The sequence below is a fragment of the Erpetoichthys calabaricus genome, chromosome 6 (genome assembly GCF_900747795.2).
Source record: "Erpetoichthys calabaricus chromosome 6, fErpCal1.3, whole genome shotgun sequence".
Lineage (NCBI taxonomy): Eukaryota > Metazoa > Chordata > Cladistia > Polypteriformes > Polypteridae > Erpetoichthys > Erpetoichthys calabaricus.
In genome coordinates this window covers 147626836-147648810 of record NC_041399.2, presented here as the reverse complement: position 1 = coordinate 147648810, position 21975 = coordinate 147626836, and the positions used below count along the sequence as shown (strand labels likewise).

Below are 21975 nucleotides of genomic sequence, written 5' to 3'. Positions count from 1 at the left end.
AATGATAACCCAGTCCATAGCTACGGATAATATGGCCAAGGGGAAGCATGTAAATACAGAAAAGCAGAGGACCGAGGACAGAGCCTTGAGGGACTCCTTGTGTGACTGGCACTGAGCTGGATCTGCTCTTGCCAAGACTAACAAACTTTTGCCTATCAGTCAGATTGGACTTGAACCACTGGAGGGCAGTGCCAGAGATACCCAGCATGTTCTCCATTCTGGACAGTAGGATGTCATGTCTGACAGTGTCAAATGCTGCACTGAGGTCTAACAGAATTAATATGCTGGTTTGTCCAGAGTCTGCTGCCATAAGCAAATCATTGGTTATCCGTAGCAGAGCAGTTTCACAGCTGTGCCGCGCCCTGAAACCAGACTGAAAGGGTTCCATCAAATTATTAGAGGTAATTGGTGAGTTGGGAAGCTACAACACGCTCAAGAACTTTTGACAGGAAAGGTAAGTGGGAAATAGGCCAGAAATTGTTAAGATTGTCAGCATCAAGACCAGACTTTTTTAACATTGGGGGTTACAGAAGCAATTTTAAAAGTGAGCGGCACAGAGCCAGTGTCAAGGGATGAGTTTATTATTGTTGTAACAGTCGGGATTATGGCATGAAAGCAGGATTTAAGTAGTGTGGTGGGGATGGGGTCCAGTACACAAGTAGTCGGCCCTCATTTTACAAAGCAGGTTATTAACAAATGCAGATGTGACTGGTGAGAAGGAGCTGGATGGAGTGGGAAAACAGGGAGAGATATAAACAGATGATGTATTTATGTTAGTTGAATTATTTAGATCATTAATTTTGTTACGGAAAAAGTGGAGGAATTCCTCACAGACTTCAGTAGAAGAGGTAGTTGGGCCAGATGCGGGTTCGAGTAGTTTATTTTAAACTACAGAGAACAGAACCCTTGGGTTATCGTGGCCACTTTCTATTATTCTGCCGTAATGGGTGTTCTTGGCAGAAGTTAGTGCTTCTCTGTAAGCTCTTTGGTGGTCAGAGAAAGCCTGGATGTGCACGGCCAGTCTTACGTGACATTCTCTCAAGGCGTTGGCTGCTTTCATAGATCACAATTCTGAGTTATACCAAGGAGCTGAACGTTTAAAGGAAACCTCCTTATGTTTTAAAGGAGCTGTTTTATCTAATGCTGAATGAAGGGCTGAGTTATAGTGGTCAACAAGACTATCTAGTGTTGGTGGAATAGGTGAAGACAGTAAAATATCAGAAATGGATCCAGAAAGGATAGAAGGACAGATATTTTTAAGGTTTCTGTAAGAAATTTGTCGTTTACAGGTAAGAGGAGGGAAAGGCAGTGAAACAGTGAAAAATACTGCTTTATGGTCAGAGAGTCCCAAATCAGTGCTGTAAATGATGGCAACAGATAGTCCAGAAGTGCAGATCAGATCCAATATATGACCGCCAGAGTGGGTTGGAAAATCAACATGTTGTGTCAAGTCAAAGCAGTCCAGCAAGGATAGGAATTCATTCCTCAGTTTATATGTGGGGATGTCAATATGGATGTTGAAATCACCAAGAAGGATAATTCTCTGAGAGTAAGAGCTTAGGTGGGTCAAAAGTTCAATCAGATCGGATAAGAAGGATGCATTGTATTTTGGGGGACGATAAACAACAATGAGTGAGACAGGACCTGATTTCGTTATTAGTTTAAGAGCCAGGCACTCAAAAGACAATGGACAGTCAATCGGGATTCGTTTAATGTTTAAGTCAGCTCTGACAATTACTGCAAGCCCACTGCCTTGTCTTGAGCTGTGAGGCTCTGTGTGGAAAGTGAAACCAATTGGAGTCGCCTCTGTGAGAGATGCAAATTCGTTTGGTTTTTGCCAAGTCTCCGTTAAACACAGAATATCAAGTTTGGTGTCAGTGATGAGTTCTGACAGCACCAATGCTTTGCCATTAAGAGACCTCAAGTTAAATAGTGCAATGTTAGTTAATGAGGCTTCTTTTTGCACAGAGCCGCGATCAGGGTTTATTTCCACATAATGTAAATTTGGCACACTGACACTTCTATTTCCAGGGTCATGAGAAAGACGGCGTATTCCTGAGCAAATGCTGCCGGTGGTCTTTTCATTCGCAGCCCGGCGGTGGCGGCAACCTGACCTGCGATGTATATATTTCGGGCGTTGCAAAATACCGGCATCTTTTAGAATGTTCCAGTCAGACCATTTGCTCTGACAAACTGTTTAATAAGAAGGAGTTTGTCATGAGAGTATTTTAGCATGATACTGGGCAATACTTATTTGAATAGCACTGGAGAAGCAGCACAGCACAGTGGAACCGGTAGGACAGGCGGGTGTGGTAGCGTAGGTGAGCGGCGATAGCAAAGCAGCAGAAAGCATAGCAGGAGGAGGTAGCAGGATTGGATGTTCCAATACACAGCCACAAGAAGTAACGCTTGGTAATTTCAGGCGTGATCGCCACGGAGCCAAAAGCCAGGTTAATATGAAAATCAGATCAGTTTCCAGTCGTAGAGTACTGTAAGATGAAATGGGAGCAGATCAGCATAGCGAATTTAATATAATCACGGAGACAGATCATCCCGAGGTCCTAGATTGCCAGGTACAAAGAAATGTTCGTAGGTTCTCGTCCCGTGATCCACAGACTCAGCTATTCCCAGTCAAAGTAGAGTCCATAAAATCTGTAAATATTAAGCCAGATCCATACAATTTGAGTCAGCTGTATCCACGAACTATACGTACAATAAAAGAAATAAAACAAGCGTAAGAAAGTGTAGAATTAAGGTGAATTTTGTGAAAAGTGTTGTTAACAGGGAGCAACAACATCAGTGCGCCAGCGTCCCCTCACCTGTTGAATGTGATGTGATGCACTGATGTGTTAATATCTGATATTTTGATGAAGTACAATTCATACAAGAATTCCAGGCTTGTGCTGGGAATTAAAGGAGCCTGAGCAGTTGCCCTTTTCCTCTAAGTATTGCTAACGTTATAATTGAAATGGTAAGTACAGAGTGATTATTTAATTACATTGTTCTGAATTGTAAGGCATGGACTCTGCAGTTGAAGTGGCACCCATGGAGTGAATTATTTAATTATGTTATGAATTAATACCCAGGCTTTGTTAATGTGAATTTGGTACTTGCAACTTTCAAACAGACCACACAGGTTGGTTGGGAGCATGTGGTGATAGCTGAATCTGAAATTGTTGCTCTCTGACGTTCCAAGAAAATCATCTACACCCAATTAGCTTTAAACTCGGCCAAAGACATCAGTAAACAGGAAGTGCATGAAAAAGAATGTTTTCTTTTAAAAAGAGGAATATTTTTGTAGAAGTAAAAAAAAAACTCATTCTTTAAATTAAAAACCAGTTGTTAAATGCATTGATTAAACATATTAAATCAAGTACTTCCGATCATTATTGTCTTCTTTATCATTGACTAAAGTTGTTCTAAGAGCAACAGAAACCTGATACTATAAGAATAACCCTCTACATGTGCCTTAATTTACTGGTACCTAACATTAATATATTCTACATAATTTTAATATAACAGAAAGAAAATATATTGAGGATAGCCTGGAGCCAGAGGACCATAAAAAAGCATTAAAAAAACCTTGAAAAAAATTGAGCTCAATGTAGTTATCATGAGTAGGTCCTATAGTGCATCTGTTAGCCAAGGTGAAGATTTTTTTTGTTTTATTGGAAGAAAATAATATCGCATACAATCAAGTAGAACTTTTAAAGCTAATGACTTCAAACTACAAAAAAAGAAAAGAAAAAAATCAGGAAGAAAAAAAGAGACAAAATTTAACAAGACAGAATTCAACCCCCACCCGCGAGAAATTTGTCCTTTAACCCCACCTCGGAGTATACCAAATATGCAGTAGATGTGAATGGTTCAGGAGTGATTGTGACACCAAGGCTGTCTGCTAAGCATTGAAAGATGTTTGTTTAAAATAATGTTAATTTGGTGCACTCCCAAAACATGTGGCCCAGTGAGGTAAATTTTTAGATGTTCTTCTAGAGGAACTTTGGAAAGATACTTATGTTATTTTGGTTAAATTGCTGATTTTTGTTATAGGACTAATATTGCACAGTGCCTGCTACATTGGTTCCATACTCCTAAATATATGGTAGACTAAACACTGTTAATAATATCATGCAATCTTAAAACTGCACTATGGAGAGCAACGTCGTTCATGGAGTCAATATCAAATTAGTGTTTTTAAACCACACGAATTGGTTCAGAAATGTAGAATGAAAGAACTTCTAACCTAATAACAACAAAACAATGATAAAAATGTTCTTTGGGCATATGAAGTCTTGAACTGTACAACAGTTGAAATATAGAAATTATAATTCTATCTCTGTACGCTTTATATGCATTGTATACAGGAATAAAAAGTATGCATTAGCAAGTATGAAACCCATGTAAGGTTAGAGAAGGTATGACAGTGTTACTAAAAGAAAAATCCCTCACTTCAAAGTAATTTTATGATTGTCCTTTGGAAGACTTGTTTAAATCAGCAGATGGCAGTGTGGTAGTGAGTAACTTATAGCATGAAGTTAGAAATGTTTTAACCCTGTTTTTTTTCTTTATTTTTTGCATACCCCTTGGGACCACAGCGCAGGTTCAGCCATTGTATCGCTCCCCTAAATTTTTGTAAGACTACTGCACAACTTTTACTAAAATCTTCAACAAAGAAAACCATAGACTAGTCTGCAAATTAACCAAAAAAATGTTGTGCTGAAAGTTATTCTTTAGAGCCTCCTATTTTTAAAATATATAAAGCAAGCTGGAGAATTTTCCACATTGCTATGTCACAGTTCTGACTACCTCATAATTTCTTACAAGTCACTTTCTCTTTCTCATTGGATTTCAGAATATTGCAAATGGCATTTTTTATTATGCCTTGTTTTGTCTCAGTTATGGATTTTTTAGTAGTCTGAGTGACTTGGATAAAATAAATTATACTGTAGTTAAATCTTTAAGAAAAATTGCCATTATCTTTCAAGGGGTTTTATGTGTAGTACAATTTATTCCATGTGGTAAACTTTCACTTTTTTAAATTCAAACAAATATCAGAATCATTTTCATACAAAGACATATATACTTTACATTCTGTTTTGATTTTTTTTATCGTAGGTGTGTGTGACTTTAAAATTATATTTGTCTTTTTTCCTTTTTGACATTTTTTTCTTAATTCTTCGCAAATTACATTTCATATTAATCCTTTGATAATAGTGACAGTCGCTTTTTTGCAAATAAGTTAGAGTTACTATGTTATCGCATGCTCTAAATTAACTGACATTTATTTAGGCAGGTGAGTTCAACAAAGTGTCATCAATAATAGTTTCAACACAGGCAATATTTTTTGATTAACTGAACATGATTTATACCTATGTTTTCTATATTGTACATGTATTACTTGCTCATAAAACTGTAAAGCACATCATCTTAATGTATCCCAATTTTTTTTTTTTGGAAAATAAGGATTTTAAGAAATTATAACACCTTAAAGCTGTCTCTGGCAATTATTAAAATCTAAAAACTCCTGTCAATATCATTTTCTGGATTTATTCTAAATTTTATCATAAATTTATGACATTTTATATGAGAATTTTTACAGCAAACACACTAAATAAATATCCATCTCAGTGTAGCTAGAATATGTATAACACTTCCTGTCCCTTGTATGATATAATACTAACCCTTTGCCCATTGTATATGGTCAAATGGAAATGATAAGAAGAAAGAGACTCCTTAACACTCTTGAATACACATGGTAATTGAATGCTACAATGTCCTGAAAAAAACTAGAGATGCCAGTGCCCAAGTATTTAATCTAATTGACAGGTGAAACAGACAGAGGAAAAGCAGACTGACAGCAGATGGATTTTTACAGAAGGAGATAATATATTTACTGTAGACCCACTCATTATTTTCAGTGTTGTACTTTATTTGGACCTTTGCCTGCTATTCTGTCACAGAAAGACAGAGATCACTTTAAGTATGTTACAAAAACATATCGATCCTCTTATTTGGACAACGTAATATTAAACATAATAGGTCAATGTTGCAATAAATATTAAATTATAGTGTAATTTTTAAATTGGAGCCAAAGGGAAAGGGTCTTTTGTAGCTTTAATACCTGTTGACAATCTGAATTAATGAGTTAATCAATCAAAATTGTTATGTAGTCAGTTGCATCCTTTACAGTGGGAAGATTAAATCACGCCTTAGCACCAGCAAAGACAATGGCAGCTATCTAATGGCTGGACACTGAGAGTGGCATACTAACATGCTGATGCCATCTTTGTGAGCTGGAAGAAGTGCTGAGTGTTTTTGTGTTACAGCTGTAGGAGAATTAGTTAATAGGAGCAAAAATTATATTTTAATTTTGTTTTGTTGGTTGTTGCTAAGGAGCCGTGCAGTAAGTTTTATAGCTTTTTTTGCTTTAGAGGGGTTTTGTTTAACTTTATTTTCATATTGCATAGGATTAAAGGGAGCAGAGTGTTTGGAAAAAGTACTTGTGTTCAGACCTATAGTGCTTGTGGGGCATAGCACAGTACAGAAAGCAGAGAAAGCAGTTGCAAGTTAGTGAGTAAATAACTGATTCCTTAGTTGAAAGAAATTAAGGTATATCAAGAATAACTGGATTGAGCACAATATATTACACTAATATAGGAAAACTTTAATGCTAGTAGAAAGTGAGGGCATATGCATTCATTGGTGTGGAAGAAAGCATTTATTTTAAGTACAGTGTATTCAGCAAACTTGAGAGCAAATAAGTAAATATGTAGAAGAGAGAGGCTCTGCTGTAGATAAAACAGGTATCTAGTGAGGGGAGTGCTAAGCAGGAGCAAGCAGTGTTAGAAAACAGCAAAAGTAAATACAGTAAGTAAAACAGACAAAGGAAAAGTAAAGTTTAATAATTTCAAAGAAAGATAAACAGCATCAGTCAAGGGGTAAAAAGTATTACAGGAGCCTAAGAAGATGGCAGGTGTTTAAATATCCGCAGTATTTCTTTTATCTGATGTAAATGAATTAATTTAAATAATTTAAGTTAAATCTACTCTATATATATAAAATCCTAAGCCTAAAAGTGCAACAGATTTTGTACAACGATTCTATGTGACGTTTTTATGTCCTGTTTTTTTGTCACACTTTAAATTGGGCTTATTTTAAAACCTACATATATACAGATTGTTTTGTATCATTCTTTTCAGAATTTATTGAGCTTTAATGTGATGTTGTTAGATTTTCAGATTCTTACTCCGTTTTTAAATTATAAACTAAAAAAATATCAAGAACTCGCGTCCCACGAGACGAGACTTTGTGCCAAAAGATTTAACCATGCCCGGGGCCGGAAATAAAAGACAAAGAGTAGGACAGCTGCTGTAGAGGGCTTTTAAATGTTCAAAGCACCATGCAAAATGCAGATCACACGGCACGGCAGCAGCAGCAGCAAACCAGCAGGTGATTGAGCAAAGAGGAGGTAAAAAAAAACTGTATTTGTTTCCCATGGTATCACCGTTTAAAAAGCGGTTTCGGAGGAGGCGACCGCATCTCCATGGGGTGCGTTCAGCCCCCCTCTTCACAACACGAGCGGCAGAGATGCGAAGTGGCTTGCGCACAGTGCAAGCCGGGTTGTGGGAGGTTGGCGTGTGAAGCGAGCAGGGGTGAACACCCTAGTAATTTATAATTAATTAAACAGACAGAGCAGATACGTAATCCAAATCCACATTTTAAAAATAAGACTAATACAATGCAAGTCCTGTTTGATGTTGGACTTTTTGGAGAGCTGCTTGGACTAGTTAGTCCTTGGAGGCCATGTCTTCAAGGGATGCAGCTGACTCAGCACCTCAAGCTCATGGTCTATGAACTGGAGGAGGAGGTGGCTGGGCCTATGTTGTAGCAAAGAATTGGTCAGGTGTCCTATATGGAGATGATGTGCACTCCTTGACTCACAAAATATGTTGCCTTCTGGGCGCACAGGTGGTAGACCTCCCTTGAAGGGTGGATAGGCACTTGGCCTACCAAAGCCAGGGTTGTTCCAGTTGTTATTGTCCATGTTGGAGCAAATTACCTACATAAGGGCTGACCATCTGTTCTGCAATGCAAATATATGTAGCAAACTGAAGAGCTGGACTGACATAGTAGTTCTACCTGTGCTACACACCAGTCCAGGTGAGACTGAGGAGATCAGAAGTCAATGCACATACGATAAAAGGATATATGTTTATGGGGCTTTGGTACATCTTTTTGGACACCTGGGGTGTGTCCGTCTGGGATAGATTACATTTGAACCAGAAGAGCATCATTGTATTGGAGAAGTGTATGAGTAAGTTACTCGAGGACTGTTTAAACTAGGGCATAGGGACAGGCAGTTTAGGATTTTAGTGTGAACATCTGGATTCAACTGTAAAGTCTCACCTTAGTAGTGTGTTGTAGACTTGAAACTCCAGACCCCTATTGCAGATGTGCAATCTTTTAGTAGTATTAAAAAGGCAAGTTTTGTTTTGGGGGGGGGGGGATATTATAGTCTTGGTGGACTTTAATAACCCAAATATTAACTGAAGTAATGTTGTGAATAGAGTAGTACAAGAGCAGATGTTTTTAGACATAATAAGTAAGTGTTTTTGAAAGAGTATGCTAACTCCTCTTTTGTGAAGTGATGCTTCTTTTTCCTATCACTGGTTGCCATTGCTCTTTTTTGCAAGGAAGCCACATCATGTTTTGAGCCCATTTATAGATTTTGATTAACAAATTTAATTAATTTGTTCCTTATTTTGTGTGCTGATGTGTGTTTTGATTTTTTATTATTTTTTCTTTTTGCATTTGCACACTGGTGAGACAATATTACAAAGTAAAGTCATTTTTTAATACAAAATTTCATGTTTCTATTTGCAGCAGGTGTCTCATTAGTAATGCCTTGTCTAAAAGCACTTTTACTTTTTATATAATAATGCCTCTATTAATTTGTTGCTACAGAGCTTGTTGTGAGGACATACCTTTTTTGTTAGGATAAGCATGTCTTCACAAAAAGCAATATTGATGCTGAAAATATCAAAAAGTTAACCTAAATCAGTCCTTGTATCCTTAAAGGATACTAAAAGCATCCTTGTAGATTTTAAATAGAATCTTCACTCCAGAGCTTAATTATCTTTTTGTGTACTACTCTTTTAAATGCAATTTTGTAGAGGGGGAGAGGGTTAAAGGAGAGGTGATCAGTGGAGCCTAGTGGTGGTTTAGCCATCCATTAGCTGTTGCAGAGGCTGGAACAAAGTAGTGCTTATCACAAAATGTGGGCACATCTTTGGCTAACATCCTGGATTCCTATAACAATGGAATATTGACTTTCTTGCAGCACAGGTAATAGAGGACACTCCTTGCTCCACATTCAATCTATGGCTCTGGACATTGGCACAGTAAACTGAAAAGAGAAAAGGTGCCAGGACATCTTTATAACTTTTGCAACAACTAGAAAAGCAGCTTCAAACTATAATGTTTAATTCAGGGTTGGAATGAGATTAATTAATTGATTGATTGATTGATTAATTAGTTTTTTGCTGTGTTATACAATGCTTTTTTTTTTTGGTCCAGAGATATTGTTGTGGGTTTCTAACAAAGATGCTTTTCTACAGTTCTCATCTTAAAGTGTCTGATTTTTCTTTGGATCATGGCCTGGTTTATTTAAACCAGGGGTCCCCAGCTCCAGTCCTGGAGGACTGCAGTGGCTGCAGGTTTTCATTCTAACCCTTTTCTTAATTAATAACCTGTTTTTGCTACTAATTAACTTCTTTTGAATTCATTGTAATTAACTTGCTCTTGAAGACTCAGATGCCTTAATTGTTTCTTTTACATTAATTAGCAGCCAAACAATAATGAGATACAAAATGAGCCAAAATATGACCAGCAAACTGTGTCCAGCATACAATATCTGAAAATAAAGAAAAGATGAAAAATCTCAGGAATGTTGATATGTTCAGATCCCCAAAACATTTTAACAGTGATCTTAGAAAAGAGAAAATCAGCAATTTTAGAAATGTATGCTATTGCACAGTGAGAGCAGCAACAAGCCATGGAATTAAAGGGTTTAATTAATGACAATAATTGGCACTTAATTAAGCAACTGGTTGGAGTTAAATTGTTTAGAGTTTGAGTCCCTGAATTAGTTGGTCTTCTGTTGGCTTACTAACTTCACATTCCATTTTTGTTTGGGTGCTATTTAAGGAAAGAAATGAAGCAATTCAGAGGAGCAAAGAAGAAATTCAGGGGAACAAATCTTAAAAAAACAAGTCAATTAAAATTAATTCAAAAAGTTAATTAGCAGCAAAAACAGGTCACTAATTAAGAAAAGGGTTAGAATGAAAGCCTGCAGCCAATGCGGCCGTCAAGGACCGGAGTTGGGGACCCCTGATTTAAACAGATCTTCTTTGAGATTAGCAGACTATGTTAGTTACCAAACATTGCTTATTTTTATAGTGCAGAAAATCTCCAACCTACACCTCCAATGTCTTCTAATTGATTAGAATACATGACTCCAATTGGCTTTTGGCTTAATTTAGGTTAATTATACTTTTCGAGACCATGAATGTTTAAATGATGCATTCAATATTGACAATATTAAGTACAATGATTTTTATGATATTAGAATGTGTAGGTTGTGTTTGTCTATTTTTAAGATTTAGTCAAAGATCAGATCACATTGCTATGTGTAATTAATGCAGAAATCCATACAATTCCAAAAGGTTCACTGGTATTTGAAAAATAGTACAGACTATTATAGCACAGTTTGAATATAGTTTTTAAAAGCATATCAAAACTGTAACTTTTTCAAATCCTATTGTACAGCAAATTTATTTTCTGAAACAAAAACAGAACTACAGTGTTTTAATCAGTAAAAAAAAAGATTTAGAAGTGGCAAAACAAAAAAAGAGAATTACTTTCTGATTAACTACTTAATTCATATGGAAACAGTAATGGCTTCTGCACGTCAGCTTATTTAAAAAAAAAATCAAAACTTTTATGTTTTTATTTGTCACATGAGGCTAGATTTATCAATTTTTTAGTGATGACTAGATAATTTTTACTTATGTTCTATGTGGAAAATCATAGTAGTAACAGAGAATGTTCCTACTTTTTAATGACTGTGTACTATGGATAAGACAAATCATCATTTTTTCTTCACTTATTCTGATAAGGTCCGCAGTACCAATATGCTTAGATAGGCTGACTATGGAATGCTATCCTCAACAACTTCTTCCAACACCTTTAGGGGAATTCTGAGACCAGCTGAGTGATATACTCCTTCCAAAATATCCAAGCTCTGCCCTAGATATTCTTGTAATGCACTGTGTTGTTATAAAAATTGTGGGTTTTCCATATATGATTTTTATTTTTACCGTGCCACAGAAGAAAGGCATGTCACATGGGCACAGGTAAAGGAACCAGGAGATAAATGGGTGTTAGGACAGTAAAGTTAGAGCTTGTTGCCAAAAAGTCAAATAAACCTAATGCCAAAGCCAAAACGAAATTCTTATATGGAATTGAAGTAAGAGAGCTTAATTGTGCCCAAAGAACTTTTAATCCATACGTGATTTGTGGTTTTTTTTCTTCTTTTTAAATCATGTCTACAAACTTATACAATCCAAGAGACTCAGGTGCTAGCCTTTATACGCAATCACCTGTAATATTACACATAGTTATTTAGGCAACATGGTAGAAACTGCTTAACAATAATGCACAAAACACAAGGAAACACAAAAATATTTATTCACCTCATAAAACAAAAGGATCTGCAAAACTAATATCGGAATTTGGCTCTGTCACCCAAAAAAAACCCAAGGAGAATAGAAAAAGAAGAAAGGAATGCAAAACAACACGAGGAAAACTTACAAACAAATGCTAAGCACAACAATTTTATGACTTTATTATTTAATAGGATTTTTTGTTTATTTACCTACCCTAAGTTCTTGTCTATAAGCCGGACTCATGTATTAGCCGGAGACCAAAAAACATACGAATTTTTAAAATAAAATCGTATCATAGATAAAGCCGGACTCATGGATAACGCCGAACGTACTATAACCTATAACTAATAGAAGGGAGGGAGGTCAGTGGTCTCACTCGCGCCCCATTTAATTTCTTTAAGGGGGGGAGAGAGTGTGAGATATTGCCGTCTCTCTCACTCCCCGCATGGCGCGGTTGGAGCGTCCGGAGCGCGTTCTTTCTGCTCTGGGCGTCGCCGAGTCAACACGAGCGCGTAGCGGTCATTTAAATTGTGATTTTATATGTAAGCATATTTAAATATATATCGCGGATTTTCTGCGGACAATGGGTCTTTTAATTTCTGGTACATGCTTCCTCAGTTGGTTTGCCCAGTTGATTTCATACAAGGGACACTATTGGCAGATGGCTGAGAAGCTACCCAAACTTACTTTTCTCTTTCTCTCTCTTGCGCTTTCTCTGATCCTGAAGTATGGGGATTGAGCAGGGGGGCTGTTTGCACACCTAGACGATACAGACGCTCGTCTAAAAATGCTGAAAGATTATCTTCACGTTGCTATCTTTTGTAAAGCTGATTCCTGAAAAGACATGCTGCACAGTGCTTCGCATACTTAAAGCTCGAAGGGCACGTATGATTTTTGACTGAAAAACAAACTCTCCCTCTCTCTCTCTTTGTCTGCCTCTGACGGAGGGGGTGTGAGCTGCCGCCTTCAACAGCTTTGTGCCGCGGTGCTTCGCATACTTAAAAAGCCAACAGGACATATTGATTTGTTTGCTTCACTCCTTTGAAGAGGAAGATATGTTTGCATTCTTTTAATTGTGAGACGGAACTGTCATCTCTGTCTTGTCATGGAGCACAGTTAAAACTTTGAAAAAGAGACAAATGTTTGTTTGCAGTGTTTTGAATAACGTTCCTGTCTCTCTACAACCTCCTGTGTTTCTGCGCAAATCTGTGACCCAAGCATGACAATATAAAAATAACCATATAAACATATGGTTTTTCTACTTCGCGGATATTCTTATTTTCGCGGGTTGGCTCTGGAACGCAACCCCCGCGATGGATGTATAAGCCGGACTTATGTATAAGCCGATATTCTATTTTTTCATTTTCACAACTTTTTTCCTTAGATAAGCCGCGGGCTTATTGACAAGAACTTAGGGTAATTGCTATTTTGGGCACCGACATTTTGTTGATTGTTGTGATTAGAAATAAGTCTTTTGGTAGTGTGCATCAAATGGATGTCATGTTATGTGTTGACAATGGGTCGCTGCTATTTAGGGATGTGTCAGTACTCCTCATACAAGTTTCTGGATTAAAATAAATCTAAAATAGCTTGTTTTAAAAGGTTATGTTTGGTGTTATAGAAGTCTGAATTTATACTTGATTTTTCATTTTTCACTTTTGGTTAGCTTGTTGAGTTTTGGCTTTTTGATTTTGACTTTCTGACTTCGCAACTCTGCCTGGGGTCTTTTTGAGTTGTTGCTTCACCCTTGTAGCTCTGAAAATGGCATGACTGGGACACATATATAGAAACAGAGTTGCAGGAACAGTTTAGGCAAGGCAGGCGATTACCTGGGGCCTCAAACTGTAAGGGACTGTTTACATAGGTACTTGTTGCATCGCCAAATCTACGGAAACCCTTTTGAAGCATACACTACAACCACACAGTCAGAAACTCCTTTGAGGGGGGAGCCTAAACTTTGTTATAAGGGTGTTTGTAATGAGTCTTAAAAATCAGTTACATTTTCATAAATCTTGAAGAGGATTTACATGCCTGGAAGCAAAAAGCGAAAAAAAAACAACAACAGGAAGAAAACAAGGATCTGGACAGTGATAAGTAATAGAGAATCTGTTATGTTGATTCAATTATGTATGCCTTTACTTTATTCTATTTTTTATATCTTCTATAAAAATGTTGTATTTATTGTTTTGTTTTAATTATATAATCTGAATTTCACAAAATAAAAATAAAGAATTTGTATTTATTAAGTTCTTCCTCCTGATGTTATAAATATAGACTTTGTGTTAAAGTATAGGTAGTAAATTTTACCTTGTGGAGACGTAGGGTAGGGTGAGTTGAAGAACCTCGTAAGGTTTTATGCATGGGGTCCCCATAGTCCCTAGATTCCCCTCTGCTTGGGATACTGGGAATTACAAGCAGTTTTATCCACAGCCAGATTGTGACAGCCAGCTGCTGATCTTACTTCTTACCTGTGACTGAGCTTATATGCATGGCTCATAAAAGTACAAAATGATTGAATGGCGAAAATGAACATACTGTACTGTGCACATATCATTGTTAGTGACAGCTGCTAAGTATTCATCCACATCAAAACTAGTTTGCTTTCATCGTAAGTAAAAAACATAAATCTCTAGATGAAAAATAATTGAAATTAAATTAAACATTTTTAAGTTGTCTTTTTGTCTATTGTGTTTGTATCTACCATTAGCCAAGAGCACTGTAACTCAATACCCTCCTGTATTTTCAAAATTATGAAATATATTTTTGTTTTGCCAGGCTATGGACAAACAGGCCCAATGTCTCATCGTGCTGGATATGACTCAATTGCATGTGCAGCTTCAGGGCTTATGCATATTACTGGCCCAGAGGTAAAGTCAAATCTTTTCTTTTATTCTTTTGTATTGGGATATTACTCAAATATTTAATTTTAAGTATATGTCGGGAGGTTTATAGTTATTATCAAATGTTAATATTACTAAGATTTTAAATATGACTCAGGTTTTTAGGGGCTTTTGTAAGAATATTTGCACCTTTTTATATAGCTCAGCTTGTTTCTCGTTTTCCAACAAGTAAAAGAAAAATAAAATTCAATAATGATAGCATGATTTTTCTAGGTACAGTAGAGTCTCGCTTATCCAACCGTCACTTATCCAACTTTCTGTATTATCCGACGTCCCACCGCAAAAAAAAAAAAACAAAAAAAAAAAAACGCATCAATCGGCAACAAGAACTGCAAGTTGCGAGCGTGAGTGTAGTCTATTTTTTGTTGCTAAGTTCATTTTTTCAGTTAAGTTTTTCTGTTTTGTTGTAAAACATGATTACAGTGGATTATGTGGCTGGCCCTCTCTGGCGTGCGTGTCTCTCGCGCGCACGTGCGTGTGTGTGCATGTGTCCCTCGCGTGCGTGTGTGTGCGTCTCTCTCGTGCGTGTGTGTGCACGTCTCTCTCGAGCACGTGTGTGTGCGTGCATCTCTCTAGCACGTGTGTCTCTCACGTGTGTGTGCATGTGTCTCTCTCTCGCGCGTGTGTGCGTGTGTCTCTCTCTCGCGCGCGCGTGTGTGTGTGTGCGTGTGTCTCTCTTTCTCTCGCTCCAAAACCATTTATTTATTTATTTATTGTAATTGGTTTAGTGCACTTTGTAAACACTTTTTTTTCTTAGGAAGGCATTCCATACCCTATACACACCTTTTTCTGTTTTAGGATGGTGATCCTGTACGGCCAGGTGTTGCAATGACTGATCTTGCAACTGGCTTATATACCCATGGTGCTATTATGGCTGGGTTGCTCCAGAGGCAGAAGACTGGGAAAGGACTTTACATAGACTGTAATCTTTTGTCATCACAGGTAACTTGATTTTTAATTGTGTTGTTAGGTTTCAAAATCAGAAGAACGTTTCAGTCAATACTATTGTTCTTGTGTATGTTTGCTTTCATAATAATTATTTTTGCATTAATTGTTTCTGTTTCTATCCATCTCACTAAGTGCTTGGAATGCATGTCAATGAGTTATCTTTAGATAAGAAATGCAGTAAAGCTCTGCCTTGTTGGGCATCTCATCCCCAATTCTGTATTTTTTGTTGCATCCCTGTTCCCATTTACCCATTATTTTCAACTTTATTCTGAATAAAGTTGAGCAGGGTCTTCAATTGGTCTGTGGTGATCAGATGTTGCAGATAACGGAGCAGCTGCCTTTTGTTTTTAAAAAGTACAGTATATTATTCAGTTTGGATTTCTTAGTTTACACTTTTACTTGGTTAATGGTTATTGTTAATGTTGTTGTTCCTTTGGCTTCATGATTCCTCTTTTGTATAGGGATAGGATTATAAAATTAAATAAATGTCAGGTAAGGGATTTCAGACTTTCACCGTACTTAGGATTTACACTTTTAGGTTTCTATTTTTGGGTTACCTAAGAGATTCTTTAATCGTTTTTTTTTTTTGTGCAGACCTTTAAATTCTTGTTACCTCTCTTTTTTCTATCTTTCTTTTATTCTTTTTTTCTTAGTAATTATTGTCCTGCTCTTATTCTTTTTAATTTTGTTTCACTCTCATAATAACTATTATTTATTTATTTACTGTTAAATTCATTAATGAAATTTATACAGGTGTAGCTTTTTTGTGGAAGAATTTTATGATTTTGGCAGTTCCCCTTTGTTCCAATATTAAACTAAGGTTGATGGTTCAGTTAACTGCACTTAAGATTAATATTTGGACTGCAAGTTTAACGGGGCTGCACAGCACTTTTGAAAGCAGGTGTTATCATGTTGCTTCAGAGGAGACAAAGCATGTCAACTGTGTCTTGTTACTTAACAGAGCTCGATGCTGTACATGGTAGCCCCACCCCCTCACATTCCTCTCTGCATCATCAATCATGCGTAGTTGCTTACTTGTGCTTTAAGCTTCACAGGGGACTTTAGTGACATGACTGTATTTGGATAAATGTATATTGTTGTACATGAATAAATATAAGATATCCCCCGAAAATAAGCCATAATGCATCTTTTGGAGCAAAAATTAATATAAGACCCTGTCTTATTTTTGGGGAAACATGGTATGTACGAGATACGTATGAGATAAGGATTATCCCATCATTTTTTGAAATCAACTGAACTTGGCAGCTGCCGTGATGAAAGATGGTATGCTGATACGGTTGGTGAGAATCCATTTTAAGCCCTGAGTGTTGCAGGATCTTATATTTTTGTTATTTCTTATATTTTTGTTCATTCTGTTTCTTTGGTAACTTGGATCTTGTTGAACGCTGCCATGTCATCCAAAACGTCGTGGGATGTCATAGATTTGTCATCATTGGTCTAAAATAGCCTTTCTTCCTCCAAAAGACCTGCACACCCTCCACTCTTTTCATTAAATCCGTCAAAGACTGCACTTCTCAAAGCTCCTCACTTATTCCCATTCAGTGTTCCATACATGGCAAGTTCCTTTCTGACATGCCTCCATGGGATCACCTTGGAACAAACTCTGAATGATGTTTACAAAAACTTTATCTTGTGCTCTTATAGGAAGATTTGGGTTGATTTGTGAAACTCAGAACCACTGTTCCTAGGTCAGAGAACTCAGTGCGGTACGAAGAAGAATTTGCTGCTTCAAAAAATCATAATCATTGAACCTGTCAAGGAGAACATTCAAAAACAGCCTGCTGAGCATCGCCAAAGAACAGAGTGGTGAGGATGGTGGCCCAATTTCATCATGGGTGCACATTTTCTACAGCATAACTCTAGCATGAATAGGGACATGGACATTCTCCTCAGGGTAAAGGAGGTAGCGGGACATTTTGCTGTCGATCCATTTTTATAAAACCCAACTTCTAGTACCACTTGTCACATTCCAGAGTTGCACAAAGAATAGTCTGAAAGGTCTTTCTAAGCACAGTTTTCTCTTGAAGTCATTTAAAGGCAGACCACAAATGTGATAAACATCTTCACTCATTTGACTCCAGTCATCTGTTTGTGGAAATTAAAAGAATTCACAGGCATCTCCATCAGCTTTAACATGCTCAGAGAATGATCTACAAGACAGAAACCTTAGACGGGTTCTGAGTCAATTATACATTAAGTTACCAAACTTTTAAAGGTTCCCATTACTGTGAGCTAAGCAACTTTGCTCACACTTTCCTGCAGCTGATCTCATGGTGTCATACTGCTATCTTTCTGAGAGTGTGTTTCTTCTGTATTTGAATCAGCTCTAAAATCCAAAAGCACAGCCAGATTGTTCACAATATATCGTAGAGCTGCATAAATTATAGAGAGTGATCCAGTAGTGCTTACAGGACCATTTTAGTGATGTGGAATACATTATTATAAGTATGACAATGGATATGGTGAGCACAGAAGCCTGTGGAGCGGAACTGGGTGTAACCGCCTAGGGTGCAGGTATTGGTAGTAAAGCAAATATTCAAAGGGAGAATGGTTCTATGTAAAACATCTAAAACTTTTAGTGCCTAGCATCAGGATGAGGTGTTTCTTTTCATTCTTTCAGACATCTAATTAAACTGCTCAGGGAAGTGAGTGGGATGTGCTCTGATATAATTGTATGAAATGAGGCTCTTCCTCAAGTGAAATCAGTTTCCCCAGGTCAAAACCATTACAGCTGTGTAACTTCTGTGTTGAAATTCTGTATATGTAATTATACTTTGGAAAGAGTAGAATTTTCCTTAAACTTAAATTAAGAAAACATAGGTAAATGTAATTTAGGAAAACATCTATATATGTAATTCACTAAGCCGGGAGACAAGTAACCAAGCTTGGAAAGCACGCCGGAAGGGGCATGGATTCACTAAACCGCCGACAAGTAAGATGCCAATGGCGCACGCAGGAAGGAGCCACGCCCACCTACTCTTAGACCATTGGATACGACGAAAGAATCAGAGAGCCACGCCCACCAACTCGGACGCGACGCCAAGGGAAACATGCCGTCATTTCTGTTTGTCTGTGCCACAGTACACTTGCAGCTCTGAGCCACGTTGACTTTTCATTAGTCAACCTCAGTGGAACCTTGGTTCACACAGAGGCAGCGCCAGAGAGAGACAGAGGCACACACAGGCAGCACGATAGAGAGAGCCGCGCACACACAGGCAGCGCCAGAGAGACAGAGGGGCGCACACACACACACACACACACACACAGAGAGGCAATGCCAGAGAGAGACAGAGGCACACACAGGCAGCGCAAGAGAGAGCCACACAATCCTTTAAAACTGAAGTTAAAACACAATGAAGGAAGCAGTCTTTAAAAACCAATAAGCCCTGTGCCTCTTTTTCATTAGCGTCTCACCTGCTTCAGGCCCTGCAACAGTCGAAACGCTCTCTCTGCAGCTGACCTTCTCTGTGCCTGACTCCACTACTGTCAGTCGCCTGATTAAAAATAGCCTTTTGAAGGGGAGCTATGGACCCGCTATACCACAGGAACACATTGCCTTCGAGCCTGCTCTCGCTCAATGTAACGTACTGGCTTGCTCTCTCTCTCTCTCCTCACTCGCTCGCTCACACACTACACAGGGGAGAAATGCCCGAAGCAGAGAGACAGAGGGGGTGGGGGCTCGCGTGCTGCTGAGAGACAGAGGGGGAGGGGGCTCGCGTGCTGCTGAGAGAGAGAGGGGGGGGGCTGGGGAGGCTCGCGTGCTGCTGAGAGAGGGGGGAGGGGGCTCGTGTGCTGATGAGAGAGAGAGAGAGAGAGGGGGGGTGCTGGGGAGGCTTGCCTGCTGCTGAGAGAGAGAGAGAGAGGGAGGGAGGGGGGGGCTGGGGAGGCTCGTGTGCTGCTGAGAGAGAGAGGGAGAGGGGGGGCTGGGGAGGCTCGTGTGCTGCTGAGAGGGGGGGGGCTGGGGAGGCTCGCCATGCTGCTGAGAGAGGGGGAGGGCATGCTGCTGAGAGAGGGGGGAGGGGGCTCGCGTGCTGCTGAGAGAGAGAGATGGGGGGTGGGAAGGCTTGTGTGCTGCTGAGAGAGAGGGGGGGGGGGCTGGGAAGGCTCGCGTGCTGCTGAGAGAGAGAGGGGGGGGGCTGGGGAGGCTCGCGTGCTGCTGAGAGAGAGAGCCTGCGCATGCACTGCACATGCCAAGCAGCTGAGCAGGGAGCCTGGGTGTTTATGTCAGCGTTATTCAATGTTTTTACTATTACACTGTGCATTCTATGGTGTAATAATTAACTATATTTGTGCTTAAAAATCTTTAATAAAATATATTTACATACAGTTCGTATGGTCTGGAATGGATTAATTGTATTTACATGCAATCCTATGGGAGAAAATTGCTTTGGTTCACGACCAAATCGGTTTACGACCAGAGGTTTGGAATGAATTATGGTTGTGAACCGAGGTTCCACTGTATATTGAGTCTAGAAAACATGATCAGCAAGTCTTTGATAGGCTGCAACAAAATGATGAAAGAACGGGCACATTTTTTTTCTCACAAGCTGGGTGGGTGTTAGTTAGTTAATTAGTTACTCGAAGGATTTCAAGATTTAATATGCCCAAGCGGTAACACTGCAAAAGCAGCCCAAACCAGAAAAGACTGCTGGCAAAATGTGGCTGACAAATTAAACGCGTGTGCATTGTACTAACTGAAAGCGGCGTTACGGATTTTGCAAATGTTCATTTTTTCCCTCTGCTTAAAAAACATTAAAAAAGCGGCGTGATTATGCGGCGTATACTACACCGCGGGTTGGTATGCAGCGTGTAAAACAGTTTGTCGCGGATAATTTGCCTTTTACTTTAACACGAAGACAATTTCCTGTTAGATTTGCCTTTGCGATGACAATTGATAAGGCACAGGGCCAAACTTTCAAAAAGATGTGCATGTGTCTGCCAAAACCAGTTTTCAGTCACGGACAGTTGTATGTTGCTCTCTCCAGAGTTCCATCTTTTCATTCACTTACTGGTATGCCTGCAGGAACACGTGCAGCGAGCGAGAGAGAGCGAGTGACACACACACGCATACAGGCGCAGGAGAGAGAGAGCACTGGACGCATAAGAATAATAATACTTCATTACATTGATATACCGGTGTTTTCAGTATTCAAAGTGCTATCCACACAGGGAGAAACTGGGAAGCGAACCCAAAATCTTCCACAGTCTCCTTACTGCAAAACAGCAGCACTACCATTGCGCTACAAGGCAGTTAAAGAATGCACCGGCCTCGATTTTGTTTTCACTTCTGTTTACAGCGATCGGATCGTAGCGTGCATTGTTGCAATGTTACTTTTCTTGGTGGCTTATTACATTACGGATGTTTCACATGTTAATTTTGTTCCCTGTGCTTAAAAGACATTAAAAAAGTGTTTCTCAACTGTGACTCCGGAACAACTCAGTACGCAAGCTATATTAAGCGTCAACAACGAAGACTCGCTACACCTTAATGAACAAGTGCTGAAACTTATCCCTAACTTTCATCAGCGTGGCCTCCATCGTCACAGACGATCCCGCTTTCAGTCACGGACAATTGTATGTTGCTCTCTCCAGAGGTCCATCTTTTCATTCACTCACAGTGGTATCCACAAACCCACCCCATTTGGACAACTGTGTCGTTCAGCAAGTGTTCACCCATCAATACATAATTATGCGGCGTATGTTACGCCGCGGGTTGGCTAGTCTATATATATATAATTCACTAAGCTGCCGACAAGTAGCCACCCATGGAAAGCATGCACCGACAAGTAGTCACCCATGGAAAGCACGCAAGACAGCCACGCCCACCGTATATTATTCACTAAGCCGCGGATAAGTGGCCACCCATGGAAAGCACGCAAGACAGCCACGCCCACCAACTCTAAGACCATTGGATATGACGACAACTCGCAGAGCCAGAAGCACGGCCACCAACTCGGACGCAGCAACTCAAAACACCAGGCGTCATTCACGTTCGTCTCTGCTAGACTCCACATGCACCTCTGAGCCATGTTGACTTTTCATTAGTCAACCTCAGTGGAACCTTGGTTCACACAGAGGCAGCGCGAGAGAGAGCCATGCACACACACAGGCAGCGCCAGAGAGAGACAGAGGCACACACACAGGCAGCGCGAGAGACAGACGTGCACACTCAGGCAGCGCGAGAGAGAGAGCCGTGCACACTCAGGCAGCGCGAGAGAGAGAGCCGTGCACACTCAGGCAGCGCGAGAGAGAGAGCCGTGCACACACACAGGCAGCGCCAGAGAGAGACAGAGGCACACACACAGGCAGCGCCAGAGAGAGACAGAGGCACACACACAGGCAGCGCGAGAGAGAGCCGCGCACACACACAGGCAGCGGCA

General features: G+C 39.3%; 1 protein-coding gene across 4 annotated transcripts in view; it reads left to right on the top strand.

Annotated features, from left to right (window-relative positions):
- The window catches only part of sugct (succinyl-CoA:glutarate-CoA transferase), a 752804-nt gene that overhangs the window by 72868 nt on the left and 657961 nt on the right, over positions 1–21975 (top strand). For all 4 annotated transcript variants that reach the window (XM_051928849.1, XM_028803974.2, XM_051928850.1 and 1 more), the window contains 2 exons: positions 14502–14593; positions 15425–15568. In XM_051928849.1, the coding sequence (XP_051784809.1) occupies positions 14502–14593; positions 15425–15568 (236 nt within the window). The remainder of the gene's footprint in view (positions 1–14501; positions 14594–15424; positions 15569–21975) is intronic.